General features: G+C 32.4%; 1 protein-coding gene across 2 annotated transcripts; it reads left to right on the top strand.

The window, feature by feature from the left end:
- Positions 1–10: 10 nt before the first annotated feature.
- Positions 11–4,874, top strand: LOC120076027 (monoacylglycerol lipase ABHD6-like). 2 transcript variants are annotated; one of them, XM_039029811.1, is made up of 4 exons: positions 11–821; positions 3,408–3,503; positions 4,434–4,501; positions 4,615–4,874. In XM_039029811.1, exons 1-4 carry the CDS (start codon positions 192–194, stop codon positions 4,727–4,729), a joined length of 909 nt encoding a protein of 302 aa, XP_038885739.1. In that variant the 5' UTR covers positions 11–191; the 3' UTR covers positions 4,730–4,874. The 2 variants fall into 2 exon arrangements, with proteins under 2 accessions (XP_038885739.1, XP_038885740.1); XM_039029812.1 differs by lacking the exon at positions 4,434–4,501.
- The last annotated feature ends 12,739 nt before the right edge of the window (positions 4,875–17,613 follow it).

The raw sequence follows: 17,613 nt of genomic DNA, 5'->3' as shown, positions 1-17,613 counted from the left end.
GTCCCTTTTTTAGGCCGTCTGCTTAGAAACCCCTTAATAAAGAGATATTTGGCCCGTGTTTCTGCCGTGTTTTCATTCCGATGATAAAAGGGTCACAGCAACAAGTATTAGAGTTGAAAAGCCATATAAAAGATTCGCCGTTCCGCTCCTTAAAACTCACGCCATTATCGGCGCCGCTCAAATAATTTCTAATGTGGCCCTCGTTTCTCAGCCTCGTTTCCTTCTACGGCGGATATCTCCGCCGCTGCTTCTCCGCCGCCGGCCTTTCGCATCAAGTCATCAACATCGATGACCAAACAACCATCGCCTTTTGGGGCCCTAAGCCCAATAAATCCACCGCAAAACCCTCCCTCCTCCTCCTCCACGGCTTCGGCCCGATGGCCATTTGGCAATGGCGTCAACAAGTCCAATTCCTCGCCGATGATTTCGACGTCTACGTTCCCGATCTCGTCTTCTTCGGCGGTTCGACTACCAAATCGGCGGAGAGGACGGAGATTTTTCAGGCCATGTCGGTCGGAAAGCTTATGGAGAAGATCGGAGTGAAGAAATACTCGGTGCTGGGAACGAGCTACGGCGGATTTGTGGCGTATCATATGGCGAGGATTTGGCCGGAGAGGATCGAGAAGGTTATAATCGCAAGCTCCGGTGTTAACATGAGACGGAAAGATAACGACGCGATGTTGAAAAGAGCTAACGTGGAAAAGATCGATGAATTTTTGCTGCCGGTGACGGCGGAACAGTTACGGACGTTAATGAAGCTCGCTGTATTCAAGGGAGTTGGCAGAAGGATGCCGGACTTCTTCTTGAACGATTTTATCCATGTAAGCACAAAAATGGTTACATCATTTTTTATTTTTTATTTCTTGCTTTTTTAGTACTAAAATATAAACATAGATTATTAGTTATTACACATCAAATCTAACATTAAAAATTTAGATTAAATGGTAACGTATTAAAGTTTTGAAAGTAAATTGTTACAAAATTGGATGCATAAAAAGTAAATTGTAACAAAGAGGTGAGGAACTAAATTTGGTTCCTTTGTGAAACTTCTTCATTAAATAAAATTATTTTTTAACCTATATTTTTTATTATTAAAAAAATGACAAATATACTTTTTAGTCTTTAAAATTTGAGTTGGATATTATTTTAATTTATGAGTTTTCATATTCGATATTTTAACATCTCAATATTGATTTTAGCAAGACTAATGATTAGGTATAGCTTGATCTATGCTTGCTCAATTTTTCTTTATCCAAAATAAATAAATAAATAATAAAAATAAAAATTCATTTTAAAAAAGTTGCAATATTAAAATTTTTATTCATCGCCTAAGTATTTTTCTTTTAAATAACATTTTAGTTTCATCACCAACTTTCTCTAAATTAATGGAAAGTTGACTTTATATGCATACACACATATATATATGATCTTTTTTTTCTTTTTCTTTACCTTCGTGATTGATTTTGGTTTTTTAATTTTTTCTCAAACTTCTCTTAATCAAAATATAAACATCAACCAAGTTGGCGTGTGTGTTTTGTTTTCTTGGATGGTGAACCATACATAGTTATTTTAATTTGAATTTTGGGTTATTATTTAATTATTTAAAAGGCAGATGGTAGCGTTGATTTGTTCGCTGTATCTAAGGGAAATAGTTAATGCGTCTAAAGTTATTGGTAGGAAAAACCTTCCCCAAATTTAAAGTTGGAAAAAAATGCCCTTTGGATCTTTTTGGAATTTGGATTTAGTTTTATTTTGTCTCTAAATTTCTAACATTTTGTACTTCTGAACTTTGAGTTTGTTTTTATTTCTGTCTTTAATTTTAAGATTTATATTTACCCTTGATTTTTTATTACATACTCAATATTTTAATATCATTTAATTGAGATAAAAGAATTGAACTATAATCATTAAATTAGTTTTCACACTATCAATATTAAATTTAATTGAAAATTTGGAAAACTGTTAATTTATATTCTAAACTTTAGAGGTTGTATCAATTTAAATCAAAATTAATAACGGTATCAATTTAAACTTTAAATCTTTGTAAGTGTATCAGTTTACCATCCATTACGTTATGTTTGGAAAAGCAATACTTGTAGTTGGATCAACTAAAATTTTAAACTCTCACAAACGAATCAATTTAGACATTGAGTGGGAATTTTCTTTGAGAATCGTTCATGCATTTACTCTAATTCTTCATTTTGTAAAATCGACATGTGAAGAAGTCTACACGTATTTGAGAATCAATGCATGAATGATTTTCAAAGGTAATTGTAGTGAAGGGTTTAAATTGAGTGGCTTATTAAAATTTAGGAGTTTAAATCACTCAAATTATAAATTTCATATAATATCGGTCAACCGAAATCTAGGAAGGGTGTAAATATATACACTTGATAAAATTTATGATTTAAATTAATACATTTATTAATTTATGATTTTAATTGATACAACCTTAAAATTTAGTGGAATAAATTGATATTTACTTAAAGTAAAGGAAAAAAAAACTAAATATGAGCATTTAAAAATAAAATTGTAAAATATCGAGTTTTAGGGATGATGAAAACTAAACTTTTATAATTTTTTCCTTTTAAAAGTTTTGTTAGGTGACTTTTGGTTTGACCTTTAAAAGAAGAAGGAAAAAAGACATAATTTTGATGCTTTGTATTTTATTTTAAGCATGCTCCCAAGGTGTATAATAATATTTATAATATCCCGGCTCATGAGATTGATGACTTTTGGCGGTCTGGTCGATATGACCTGTAGACTTTTTCTATTGATAATTAATGAATGTTTTTCTTGCCTAATAATAATAATAATAATAATAACATAAACATAAATATTGCAAGTTGCTTATGCAATTAATTATGCAGGCAGTTAATTTTTTGTTTTGTAGAATTAATATGTTATCTCCACATTCTAGGTTATGTTTGTAATTAATTCAGAAAATATGCGTACATGTAAGATGTTGTTTAGAATATAGTTTCAAGTGTTTAATTTAAAAAATAAATCATTTAAAAAGAAATCGAAGCTTTTGATAATCATTCAAAATAGTTTTTCAAGTGTATTTTAATCATTTTATCAAAAGTGTTTAAATAAAAATGAGTTTTTTGAAAAATACTTTTTCATAAGTCAATCCAAACGAACTCTTAGTGTATGAAATTGAGTAATCATATAAGGTAATTGTTTCAAATAGTAAATTTGCTAAAAATATTCTCAAGTATAGGAAAATGTCACTGTCTATCAATGATAAATCATGATAGACATCAAAACTTGTACAGATATTGATAGATAAATATCATGATCTATCACTGATAGATAGTGACATTTTACTATATTTATAAATAAATTTGTTTATTTTTCTCTATTTGAAAACAATCTAATAATACATGTGTGTATGTAAAATCCAGAAATTGTACATGGAAAAGAGGGAGGAAAAGATTGAACTCCTAAAGTCGCTCACACTTGGGAGAGAAGACACTATCAGCCTCTCTCCACTTTTCCAGGTGGGTTTTACATTTTAACTCTATCATACTTAATTCCATCTACTTTACTTCCTTTTCAAATGTCAATTTTTATTCTTTCAATAAATTTTAAAAGCTAATTCATACTTTAATTTTAAATTTATTGTTGTGATCACTCTTCGAAAAAAAATCTTAATTATTGTTATTTTGGATGAAAATTGATTTCAAAATGTTTCTTTTTTTACTTTCGATAATTTCATTCGATCCTTAGATTTCAGAAGGTTACATTTTTATCTTTTGAATTTTAAGTTTCATTTTTACTTAGATTTTAGGTTTTAATATTTGACGCTTTTACTCTCTAATATTTGTCGTTTGGGTTAACTTTTAGTTGATTATTTTAAAATAATTATGATGTTATTAGTTTTTATAAATTTAAATATTCATAAGAAATTAGTAAAATTTATTTAATTCTTTTAAATTAACTAATGGACCTTAACACACTAGGAACTGTGAGTATGTAGTAATTTTTTTTTTTTTTTTTCAAAATTAGTGTAAATCTTTAAGTTTAGGGATCAAATGGGAAGTAAAGCTTCAAGTTCAAGGGTAAAAATGTAACATTTTGTACTTAAAAAAAAAAAATGTAGCATTTTAAAGCGTGTGAACAAAGTAGAATGTTAAATTCAAAAGTGAGTAAAAATGTAATATTTTGAGACTTAGAAACCAATTAGTAAAAACTAACCTCAAAACTTTATGACCAAATTAAATAGTGTTTTTTCTTTTGTTAAAGGTAAAAAGACTAAATTTATACATTTGAATATACATAAACTATAATAAAATAAGATTTAAAGTATAGTCCGTATTGAAATTAAAATGACATTTTAACGTAATCTTTTTATATTTGAGGGAGAGAGAGAGAGCTCCCATATTTTTACCTTTGTAAATTTGGTCAGTGAATTGGATGAATATGTGCAGGAGGTATTGATAATATGGGGAGATCATGACCAATTATTTCCCTTAGAAATGGCAAAAGAGCTCAAAGAGTAAGTTTCATTTTTTAATGAATTAAACCATAAATTCAAACCAATTAATGATGTAATAATTTGTTAAGATTTTGGTGGGCTTAATTAATTAGTTTATAAATGTTGTGTTGAAGGATTATTGGGGAGAAGACAAGACTGGAAGTGATGAAAGACACCTCGCACGTGCCGCAGATTGAAGCCCCTGCAGAATTCAATCGACTTGTTAAGACTTTCTTATGTGGGCCTTGACTTACACTGTTTCTTCTCTCACTTCTCACTTCATGAATTAATCAGACTCTAAATTCCCATTTTCAATATTTTGTTCTTGTTCGTTGCACAATAATTTTGTTTTAGTTTTCTCTTATATCTATACTATCGTTTCGTAAATTCTTAATTAGAATTTTAAAATAAAAACAACTTGTTTTGAAAATTACTTTTTTTGTATCTTAATTTTTGATAGGACTGTTTAAAAAATCCGATGATTCAAAAAAATTGATCAACTCAACCTAAACCACATGGGTTGGGTTATCAACTCATTTGGGTTGGGTTTGATTCAAATAAATGAAAATTTTATGAGTTGGATTGGTTTATTGTTAATCTTAATTCAATATAGGAAAATAATTAAATTAAATTTTTATATATTTACGTTTTGTTCTTTTTAGAATAAAATTTTAAATAAATGACTCGATTAACCTGAACCAATCTAACCCGAATATTTCATAGTTGGGTTGGGTTCACTTTTTAATAAGGGTTATTTGGGTTGAAAAAATTTACAACCTGAACAATTAAGTTCGGTCTTTCAACCCAACCCAGTCCAATCTATAAACACCCTAATTTTTGAAAACTTTAGTAAAAATGGTAATTACAAAACAAAGAAATTAATATATATTAATAGATGAAATTAATACCTATAAGCTTAATTTTAAAAAATCAACTAGTTGTCATTACATATTCTTGGTGTTTTGCATCAATAGTTTATTTTATTATTTTTTAGTACAACAAAAAAGTATAAAGATTTGAACTTTCGATCTCTTTCAATTATATATATTATTTCGAAAATGAAGATAAATGAGAGAGAGAAACAAAAATACTACATATCCATGGTGTGTCTCCTATAAATAAGCTTTTGCTTAAATTGTATCTTTCATGGTTGTAGGTTTTATGTTTGTATTCGTTTTGTTCTTAATAATATACTTAGCTTTATCCGGAAAAAATCAACTTGAACTTGAGAAAGTGCCATCAAATGTTCTAAAGTTTACATATCTTTTACTTTTATGGTTGGTTTTTTTTTTCCCTTCATCGAATACAACAACGAACTGCGAGATGCAGGATTGAACTTCTGACCTCTTAGAACGGAGGTCATGCCAATATCACTTAGCCAGACTCACTTTAGCTAATTCTACCATTGTTAATTCATCAATTTTAACAAACTAATAACAATAAAGTAAAACTAGTTCATTAATTTTAGGGGTGTTCAAAGAACTTGATGGCTTGAAAAAATCGATCAACCCAACCCAACTATGCAATTTGGGTTGGGTTATCAACTCATTCGGATTTGGTTGGATTTAAATAAATGAAAATGTCATGCGTTGGGTTGGCGAACCTATGAACCAACCCAACGCATGACAATTATAACCCAAACCANCTTATTATTAACTTTAATATATATATATATTTGTTACTTATAGTACAATTATTTATACATATATTGAATTTTGTTTTATTTAATTTTATTATTTTTTAAATAATTTATTCTCTAACAACTTTTGAAAATAGAATCTTAGCACTTTGAAAGGAAAATTTTCATTATATAAACTGAAATTTAGTTGTTAATCTTAATTTCAATATATGGAAATAAATTAGATTTTTACGAATTTACATTTTACTTCTTTTTAGAACAAAAATTTAAATAAATGACCCGAGTTACCCCAAATGGTGTATACCAAATGAGAGAATTTTATTAATGAATCAAAACTTGTCGGTACAAGAAGACAATCTCTCTATTAATAGAGAATTGGAAAGTAAACTAATCCTAATCCTAATTAATTAAAGAAATTAATCATAATCCTAATAAATCAAAGAAATTATTCCTAACCCAAATAAATTGAAGAAACTAATCCTAATCCTAATAAATCAAGAAACTAATCCTAATCCTAATATATTAAGGATTTGCACGTAATTCCCTAATTTACCTTAATCCTATTACATCATAATCCACCCCCACAAAACCAAACTCTTCCTCGATTTGACCTAAGGAGCTAAATGGAACCCGTCTAGAGCATGATAAGAAAGAATGTCAGCAATGTTAAACACAGGGTTGATGTGGATATCAGAAGGTAACTCAATACGACAAGCATTATCTCCATAAACTTGAGTTATAGGAAATGGTCTCAGCTTCCTATTCTTGAATTTGTTGTAAGTTCCTGTAGTATATCAAGCCTTTCTTAAATGAATTATCACTTGGTCACCAACATAATATTGATGAAGACGAAGGTGTTTATTCACTGCTTTCTTATAAGCTTCGTTCGAGCGTTCAATGTTTTGTTGGACTTCTTTGTGAAGTTCAACAATCCTATCAGCCATATTTTTAGCTTCACTACTAAGATCAACATAAGTGAGCTACTAGATCAACTGTTAGCCTTGGCATTTTAGTATAAACTACCTCGAAGGGACACTTTTCTGTTGAACTATTTTTCAAGAAGTTGAAAGCAAATTCAACTTGTACCAAAATAAGATCCCATTGTTTAGGATGGTCTCCGGAAAGGCATCAAATTAGATTGTCAAATGTTCTATTTGTTACCTCCATCGGACCATCGGTTTGAGGATGAGCAGTGGAACTGTACTTGAGTGTCGTGTCAAATTTCTTCCATAATATCTTCCAGAAATGGCTTAATTTTACACCTCTATCAGATACAATAGTGCGAGGAATACCATGTGATCTGACAATTTTTCGAAGAATAAAGATTAACAATATAAATGACATCATGAGTCTTTTTACAAGGAAGAAAATGTGCCATCTTACTAAATCTGTCGACTACTACCATAACTGAGTCATGATGTCTTTGAGTACATAGTAAACCTAGCACAAAATCCATCGAAAACCTATAAAAAAATCCATCGATAAGTTCTCCCAAATATTTGTTGGAGTTGGTAAAGGGGTGTATAATCCAACATTGGTTGAAGATCCTTTTGCTGTTTGACAATTAAAGCATCTTTTAACGAACTTTGCACATCCTTTTTTAACTGAGGCCAATAGTATCTTTGAACTATGAGATCTAATGTTTTATCTCTTCTAAATGGCCAGAGAGACCACTTGAATGAAGTTCTTTAATCAAAGTCTCTATTGAGGATGTATGAGGAATGCATAACAAATCACATTTGAAAAGAATACGAAAATTGGCTGAATTAACATGATTTGTGCATTGCAACCAAATTTTACCAAAATCCGAATTCGTTAGTATATAAGTCAAGGAGATTTTCAAAAACAATTATTTCAGTTCTAAGTATTGTTAATAGGCTTGTCTTTCTCTAAAAGCATCTGTCACTTTGTTCTCTTTTCTCGATTGATGCTTTATAACAAAATTAAATCGTTGAAGAAAGGAAATGCATCTACTGTATATCTTATTTATGTTTTTCTATGATCAAATGAACTTAATGTTGGGTTTTATGTCCTAAAACTCGTGGTTTGTAAACAGTAGAACTTAGTCTGAAAATTCAATAAAGTTGTTATTGAATATATGATTTTTTAGAAATCCAATAAACCAAAGTCCCTTGACTATTACATGAGTACTTGAACTTTATGTGGAGACATACAAGTGGATCAAGTTCGAGTAAATAGTCAAAATGATCTATAGTATATGAATAAGGTTGGGTGCCTTATTCTGGTAATACTATTAGATGCGGCCTACTCTGTAGTTGTTACAAATAGTTGTAAAGTGCTACATATGAAGTGATCCTAATTCGTGCATGTTGGGACATGAGAAGTGGGGGTGTCCTGTGCAAGATCGGGCCATGAAATCAGACACTCTTACTTTATAACACTATTTACTGTTTAAGACTGATTATTTCAAAGCGATGACCTAGGTAACTTGACCCTAATCCTGAGCTAACTATGAACTCCTGTTTGTTCGGGATTATCCTTTGATTTGCAAACGATGAGAGTAGACCAACTGCCTCTGCTCAATAATCTTACCATTTTGGGGATAAGATCGGATGAATAGCTAGGAACATAGGGTGTAAGACGGAATTCACTCCTACCCGATTAGGGTTATTAGAGAGGTTGTTCCCTTCAAGTGCTGATTCTGGGTCTTGAATAAGAGGCCTCACCCTCTCATTGGCCTGAGAGGGATTCAATTTGTTGATTGGATCACAAATCAATTGTTCATTCGGGGATCAGTGGAATTTAAGGAACAAGTGGTAATTTTGGGGTAAGATAGAGATTCGACCCAGTCATTATTACGAACAACCTGTGAAGGGTTAATTTACTAATCATGGTTATATCGAGTAAACATAATATATCTACAGTGAGGGGAGTTCAACTATGGGCTTTAGTGGAATCACCCATTACTTAACGAATGGGAGTTAGATCGGTCTAATGAGTTTAGCCGATTAATCTCGGATCGTTGGAGCCCATGATCTGTAGGTCTGCGAGGTCCCTCTACTAGCTCGTAAATGGATTAGCTCTAGAATATCATGATGAGTTAATTTGAATTGTTCAAATTAGAATCAAATGAAATTGGAGAAATAATATTTAAATATGATTTAAATATTTGAAGATGGAATTGCATAAAAATTAATTTAATATTTGTTATTAAATTAATTAGAATTATTTAAAATGTTTAAATAATTATTTATTAATTTTATTAAGAAAATTATTTTATAAATTTAATAATATTTTCATTTTTATTAAATAAAATTGAGTTATGAAATCAATTTATTAAAATGGGGTTTTCCATTGTCTTCATGTAGTAGCTCACTAAACAACCGACTTTAAGTCTTCATTAACTCCAAGCATGAACTGCATCTCATGCAGCAAATCTCTTTGCATGAATGTTTGCAATATATTGAAGAGATTGGAGTGTTTTGAAGGGAATGCAACCGAATAATTGTTCTGAAAAATTCGTGAGAGAAGAAGTTGTTCTTCTACTGGATTGTTACTGTGAGTATTTTCCAAATTCTCTTAATTCCAGCTTATTTTGAGTCCCACTACTCAATCTAGAGCACCAAAAAGATAGTAGGAAAGATCTTGGGGGTGGTCTACAACCAGATTGAGAGGAGATTTGTAGCTAAATTTGAGCTTAGAGGAAGTTCTTCAAAGGTATGTCATGAAACTCATTTATTTCTGTTGAAGCATGTTTTCTTTTCTGCCAAAATTAATGAATTAGAGTGGTTATGGATCCTGATTTCTTCCGCTGCGCATTGGTACCTTCCGACACTTAAGAGAGAAATAGTCGGTCAAAAGGATAAATTCTCTATAGAGTAGCGTTTCTATTGTCTAAGGGCCTTTATGAATGCATATAATTCAAGCTCATAAGTACTCCAATTTAATTTTGATCCATTAATTTTTAACTAAAGTATTCAATATGATGTTTATTTTGTGTTAAAACAACTCCTATGCCTACTCCTGAAACATCAACAACTACTTCAAAAGGAAATGAGAAGTCTGGTAGTTATAAAATAAGTCTTTCATATAGGCGTTTTTTAAGTGTTTGAAAACTAGTGTCCTACAATTGCTCCAATTTAAAAGCTCTTTTTTAAAGACAATTAGTAAGTGTGACCGCTATGGAGCTAAAGTTTTTAATGAATTTTCTGTAAAAGGAAGCTAAGCCTAAAAAGAACTGAACTTGTTTTATAGAAGTGGGTGTAAGCCAATTGGTTATTGCTTTGATTTTAATAGGATCGACCTTAATACCACACACTCCAATAATAAATCCTAGGAAAGATATTTCATTAGCAAAGAACAAACATTTGGTACGGTTGATGAAAAGTTGGTTATTCTCTGATAAATACAGATTTTGAATGTTTTAAATGTTCTTCTTTTGTCTTACTATAGATTAAGATACCATCAAGGTAGACCACTACAAATTTATTAAGAAAAGGAAGAAGAACCCAATTCATTAGTTTCATAAAGGTACTTGGCGCATTTGATAGTCCAAATGGCATGACTAACCACTCGAATAATCCTTCATTTATTTTGAATATTGTTTTCCACTCATCACCTAATCGAATCCTTATTTGATGGTATCTGCTTTTTAGATCTATCTTTGAAAATAGGGTGATCCATCCCAATTGATCCAATAAGTCACTAATTCGAGGAATAGGGAAACGATATTTAATAGTGCTTTTGTTGATTGACCTACTATCAACACACATCTGCCAACTCCCATCTTTTTTATGTGTTAGTAATGCTGGAACTGCACAGGACTAATGCTAGGTTGGATATGTCCTTTGGGAAGCAACTCTTACACTTGGTCATGGAGAATTTGATATTCCTTTGGGCTCATTTTTTAATGAGGAAGTTGTGGTAGGCTTGCTCCAGGAATAAAATTGTTTTGATGCTGGATGTTGCGAAGTAGTGGAAGATCTTCAGATGTTTTCATTAAGGAGGGATGTTCTTGTTGGGTTGTATGTCCTAAAACTCGTAGATTGTAAAACTAAACATATTCTATTTGCAATAAAGAAGTTGCTGAGATTTTGTTCAATAAAACTATTATTGAATATGTAAATTGCACTAAATCCAATAAATGAAGATCCATAGCTATTTCATGAGTACTTGGACTTTATGTGGAGACATAAAAGTGGATTAAGTTTGATTAGATAGTCAAAATGGTCTATAGTATATGGATAAGGCTGGGTACCTTATTTTGGAAATACTATCAGATGCGGTTCACTTTGTATTTAGTACAAACGATGTGATCCTGAATCGTTCATGTGAAGACATGCGAGTGGGGGCATCCTATACAAAGAGTTTGTACAAGACCAGACCAAGAAATAAAGTCACTCTTACTTTATAATGTTGTTTACTATTTAAGACCAACTTTTTCAAAGCGATGACCTAGGTAACTTGACATTAATCCTGAGCTAACTATGAACTTCTATTTATTCGGGATTATCCTTAGATTTGCATGGGTGAGGGTTGGTTCAGCCGGCTCAATAAGCCTCCCATTTCAGGGGTAGACCGGGTAGACACTTGGCGACATAGGGTGCAAGACGAAATTTAATCCTACCCATTTTTAGGGATAATAGAGAGGTTGTTTCTTTAAATGCTGACTCCGGGTTTTGAACAAGGGGTCACACCCTTTCATTGGCCCGAGAGGGACTCGGTTTAGTGATTGGATCACAAACAAGTACTCATTAGAGAATCATTGGGACTTAAGAAAAAAGATGTAATCTTGGGGGTAAAAAAACTTTTGACCTAGCCGTTATTACAAACAACCTGTGAAGGGTTGACTTACTAATTATGGTTATATCGAGTGGGCATAAATATATCTTTAGTGAGGAGAGTGCAACTACTGAGCTTTAGTGAAGTGACCCGATAGTTAACAAATGTTGGTTAATTCAGTTTAAAGAGTTTAGCCAATTAATCTCGGATCGTTGGAGTCCATGATCTGTAGGTCCATTAGGCCCCCCTACTAGCTCACAAACAAATTAAACCTTAGTATAGCGTGATGAAAAAATTTGGAACATTCAAATTCGAATTTAGGGAATCAGTAACTATATACAATATAATTAAAAGTTTAATTATTGAATTAACCGAAATTGGAGAATTGGATAATATTTAAATTTGATTTAAATATTAATTACATGAATAGGGATTCATGATAATGGAATTGGTGTTTTTCAATGTAATTAATTAATTAAAATTAATTTTATCTAAAATTAATTATTAGGATAAATTTTGTTTAAAATTAGTCTAGTTAAAATACTAATTATTGAATTAGTATTTATGAAATTTAATTTTCAAAATAAAATTGAAAAAAGAGAGGAAGTGAGTTTTTCCAACCCTTTCCACTCATAATTCCACTATGTTTAAAGTGTTTTGGTGTCCTTTTGGTATGCAATTTGATTGCAAGACTCACTTAATTAAGAACCAACAAGATTCTATTGAGAAAGATAGAAGTTGCATGGCTGATTTTTTAAAAAATTCTGGATGAAGAAGAGTTCTTCAACTTGAACACCAAAACAATTTTTCTTAAAAAAATTCCCCTAAAATCAACTTCATTTTGGGTTCCACCACCCAATCTAAGGTCCTAGAGAATAGTAGAAAAGATCAAATGGTAGTTCACAACCGTTTGAAGAGGAGATTCAACTTGGAATTACTGAATTGAAGAGTTCAACAGAGATAATCTCAAAACCCTATTTTTCTTGTTATAAACATGCATGTTTCTATGCTAAAATGGATGGAATTAGAGTGCTTAATGATCCTGATTGCTTTCGCTAATTGCATGATAACTCCATCAGTTCTATTAATAACTCTTCCAACTCCTTAGAAAAAATGGTTTTATCTTCTGCTCCATTGGTGCCTTTAACTATGAGACCCAAAATGTTCTTTTTAGCTTCTTTGACAGATTCATTTCCCTTTTATAGTGAATAAACTTCCATTTTTTTGCCTTGTTGCTCTTTTTCTGTGGTGCTTGACTATGTAATGGTAGAAGGACAATTTTCTTGCCCATCCATGAAAACTTATATGTGTTATCTCGACCCGTATGGATGGTTTGGAGGTCATATTGTCATAGCCTTCCTGATAGAACATGGCACGGATCTGTGTCCAAAACATCACATATAATTTGGTCCTTGTAGTTGTTACCAATTGATAATTGTACAATACAAATGTCTTGTATCGGTGCTTTACCACCTTCCTTGATCCAATTGACCTTACGTGGGTTTGGATGGGGTTCTGTTTTGAAATTCAAAGCTTTACCAGTTTTGGAAAGATGTTCTGTCTGTTTGCATTTGAAATATTTCCCCATGTTTGGTCTACTGTGAGGGTTTCCTTGTGCTTTCTTGATTGAAAATTCACTGGCTTTGTCCTTCACTGGTAGTTGTTTGACTTCTTTACCTCTAGAAGAAGATTCGGGCTGATTCGAGGCAGTCTTTGAAGTTGTCCCATATTTCTTTTGAATTCCAATGTGGCATTTTCCCACCATGGTCTCCTTCTCGATCTTCTTGATTGTTCTTCATTCATTTCCTCTATGGTCCCAACCAACGAAATTGAGTCAGATAAAAGGATGAGAGGGTGAATTTTAACTTTATTTTTTATGTGTGAGAGAGTGGCTCCAAGTGACAACTAGACTTCAAGACCACGTTGATATTTTAGAAAAAGGTGGGCTTGGGCACTTTTGCCGAAGCAGAAACGGTTGGCGCTGATCTTGTTGAGGTAAGAAACGGAGGAAAGGGGGGAAAACGAGGCCTTTACTTTAGTATTGAGTATTAAGTAGCTAAGTTGACAAAGGCGTAGACCTCCCACGAATTGGGAAATGATATGGTTCTTGTTTTCTGCCAAGTTAGTTCTAGCGCCTAAGCGATGGAATTCCTCTGTGTATTCCGCTACTTGCCTTAAATCTTGTCGGCAGTTTTGATATTGACTATAGAGGAATTGTTCATATTGAGTCAGTAGAAATCATTTCCTCATCATCCTTTTTATTCCCTTCCAAGTTTTGATGGGTTCTTTTCCACATCTCAATCGATTTTCTCTGGTTTGTTCCCACCTTGCAGCAACACACCCTTTTAGTTTGAATGTAACTAAATTTACCTTCTTGTTGTTTAGAATATCGGCATACTTAAAAAAAATTCTCTACACTTTTGATCCATTCAAGAAAAGCTTGGATGTCACGCTTTCCAAAGAAATTTGGTAGGTTCAATTTTATTTTGTAGTCGTTGTGTTCCTCCCTTTGAAATTGTGGTCTGTGGCCTCATTTTCCATGTCTTCCTCTCTTAACTCCTCTTCTTTCTCTTCTTTGTTGGATATATCCTCAAATTGTTGGTGTCTCCTTTGATAAGCTCTCGATCTTGGTTGTTCTCAAATATTAAATGGTGGTTTTCAAATGTTTCTTGGAAAGATTTGAGGTTGGAAGGCGTTATGTAGACTTTCTTGATCATTAAGATTTCATTCTACTTTCTACTCTTGGGGTGGTTTTACAATGTCTTGCAAATGTTTCTACCCTTCAACAACTTGATCCAACTGAAGAGACATGTTCTCTAGAAAATTCATAATACCATCGATAAATTTTTCAACTAATTGTAAGTGTCAGGTCAAGGCCTTTGGTGTCTTGATTTCTTTCCCACTATTGCTTTCTAAATGTGTCAATCATAAACTACACTATGATATATATGCGATGTAACGTTATGCGCTCAGCTGTAGTCAATCATGCACTAGTCACAAGTTTTCTTATTCTCTTGCCAAGTAAAACAAGATAACAAGTTTCTTGGCTGCCTAAGGTCAAACACAGAGATTTGTACTAAGAATGCTATAGAAGTGTGTGAATGCAGCGAAACTAATGTTGATAAAGTGGAATTGAAATCGTGCGATTAACAAAGCTATGCGATGTAAGTATCTAAACTAGCAGTGCCTACTTTGAAATTGATTCTGAGAAAACTTAAGTAACGTAGCAGCCTTACGTGAGAGAGATGTATGGAGAAATCAGGGTTTCAGGGGGGAGGGAGAGTGGGGGAAGGGAGGGATCAATGCTGCATCTATGATGCATGAATGTTATTACCTTGAGCGCAAGGTTATTTCTATCTCTAAAAACACTTCTTACTTTGCTTAATGAGATCCACGAATACTTACCCTCTCGGGCAGTTAATTATAGCTAGTTAACTCAATGAGTGATCATAGGCAAGCATTTAAATAGTCATACATTAAGCAAACAAGGTAACTTTTACAGATTCAGCTTAGTTCATGGAATTAACCTTCCCCTTCACCCCATGAAAAATTAGTTACTCATGTTAGAAGAGAAATGAAGGTAGAGATGGAGAAAATGATGAAGATAACCTTAATAATAATAAGATAAAGATAGAACAATTGTTTACAAAATGAATAATCTCTTAAACAGAATGTAATACAACAACAAAAAGTAGTAGAGAAGTAAAAGGAAGGTAGTTGTTAACAATTTCTTGCTTCTAATAGACGGATGTCAAGGCTGTTGGGGATAAAGTGGTTATGTGAATGGAGAAGGCCCTCTCAAACTCTTTCTCTGATGAAGATACCTTGGTATTCTCGGTGGGAGAATTTAGAAGTTTGGGCTCTATATGGATTTTGTAGAGGGAAGGAGGAATTGACAGATCTTATAGACGATTGAGTAAGTGGGAGATAACAGAAGTCTATCGTATAGACTGGGTACTCGATCGTTTAGTAATGAGTGTTTATCGTATAGCAAACTCTATGCATGATCGCTTATGTTCTCAAGCTATCGTATAGCTATTTTCTTTTGTATGTCTGATTATCACTCGATTCTTAAAAAATGAAAATGATTTTCATTTTATCCATAAGTTACCATAACTGATCACAACTTCCCACTAAATTGGTTATTAGGAGAAAAACCAAAACCAATTATCTCATAATTGATTTAATTACAAATAAATAATATATTCATAACCTATAGTTTTAATATTATATCTCATGCAATATATAAACTGTAGTCCTTTCTCTCCTTTATGACATTTAATATAAATCATATTTATATTAATTTCTCCAATCAATGTATCTAATACATCAAATCAATTATATCATATATAATTGAATTTATTTATTTATTATTGGGATTGGTGTCCTAATTCTCACGGAGTCTCGTTGTTTTGTAAAGATACACATTGTTCAATGAATAAAATAAGTGTTATTTAATTCTGGCATTTACTCATATCCAATAAACAAAGCTCATTGGTTATCTTATGTGAACTTAAGCATGTATATGTGATATACAAGTGGATCATGCCTTAAGTGATAATCTAAATCGGTCTGTAGCATAAGGATTAAGGTGGGATACCTGATCTTGGTGACACTACGGATACAACCCACTTTGTAGAGGTTTGCAAGTGTTGTAAACTACTACAGATGGTATATCCTGACTATTCATGTAGAAACGTGGAACGGGGGTGTCCTATACAAAGAGTTTGTATAAGACCTTGACCACGAGATGACTAGGCTCTATATATAACACCATTGATACTAGAGACTTGCATCTCACCTAAACGACCATAGGTGACACGACCTCAATCCTGAGTGTTTTTTGAACTCCTACCTTTGAGGGCGGTCCTTTGATTAGTATGGGTGAGAGTGGCCAGATTGTCAACCCAACATGCCTACCTTTTTGGGGAGTTGTCTGATCTGGGAGTTCGGAACTCAATCCACAAGATGAAATTCACTCATTTCCCAAAGAAGGGATAAGTACAGAGATTGCTCCCTTAAGGGTTGATTCCGGGGCTTGAACATAGTGGCCACAGTTTCTCTTTGGAAGAGAAGATTCAGTCATAGTGGGACTATGACTTATGTTCATTAGAGGGATCAGTGGTATTTAAGGAGACAGATGTAACTATAAGGTAATAACGATTATTGGCCCAGCTATACTTACGAGCGATTTGTGAAGGGTTGTCGCACTACTGATTGGTTAAGATGGACACATAATATATCTGTAGTGAGAAGAGTTCAACAGTCGGTCTTTAGTGGAGTGTCTGGCAGTTAACGGATGGTGGATCCCATGACTAAAGAGTTTAGTCAGTTATTCATATACCATTGGAGCTTCGGATCTACAGGTCCATGAGGTCCCTTTGGTAGCTTGGATTCTGTTGAGGATCAATTCTTGGTGTTGATTTGAAATGTTCAAATTGACAAGAGGTATTTTGATTATATATGATATAATCGATATGATGTATAAGATACATCTAGTGGAGGATTGATGTAAATGAGATTTACACTGGGTACCATGGAATAGAAAAAGAACTATGGTTTGTATGTTTCATGAGATGAAATATTAAAACTATAGGTTATAAATATAGTATGATAAGTTGGTTATCATTTATGTTTTTAATAATATTAATTATTAGATAATTAATACTTTTTCTTTAAATAACCAAAGTAATGGGTGGTGATTGGATCATGGTAACCGTGGATTTAAAAGGAAATTGGTTTCCTATTTTGA

Source organism: Benincasa hispida, chromosome 4, assembly GCF_009727055.1.
Source record: "Benincasa hispida cultivar B227 chromosome 4, ASM972705v1, whole genome shotgun sequence".
NCBI lineage: Eukaryota > Viridiplantae > Streptophyta > Magnoliopsida > Cucurbitales > Cucurbitaceae > Benincasa > Benincasa hispida.
This window is presented reverse-complemented; position numbering and strand designations above follow the sequence as displayed.

Bases quoted from the DNA above. Each gene is read 5' to 3' on its own strand.
- LOC120076027 (XM_039029811.1), top strand. From the start codon at position 192: ATGTGGCCCTCGTTTCTCAGCCTCGTTTCCTTCTACGGCGGATATCTC. The intron at 822-3,407 runs GTAAGCACAAAA...TGTAAAATCCAG, and splicing joins TCTTGAACGATTTTATCCAT to AAATTGTACATGGAAAAGAG. The intron at 4,502-4,614 runs GTAAGTTTCATT...GTTGTGTTGAAG, and splicing joins ATGGCAAAAGAGCTCAAAGA to GATTATTGGGGAGAAGACAA.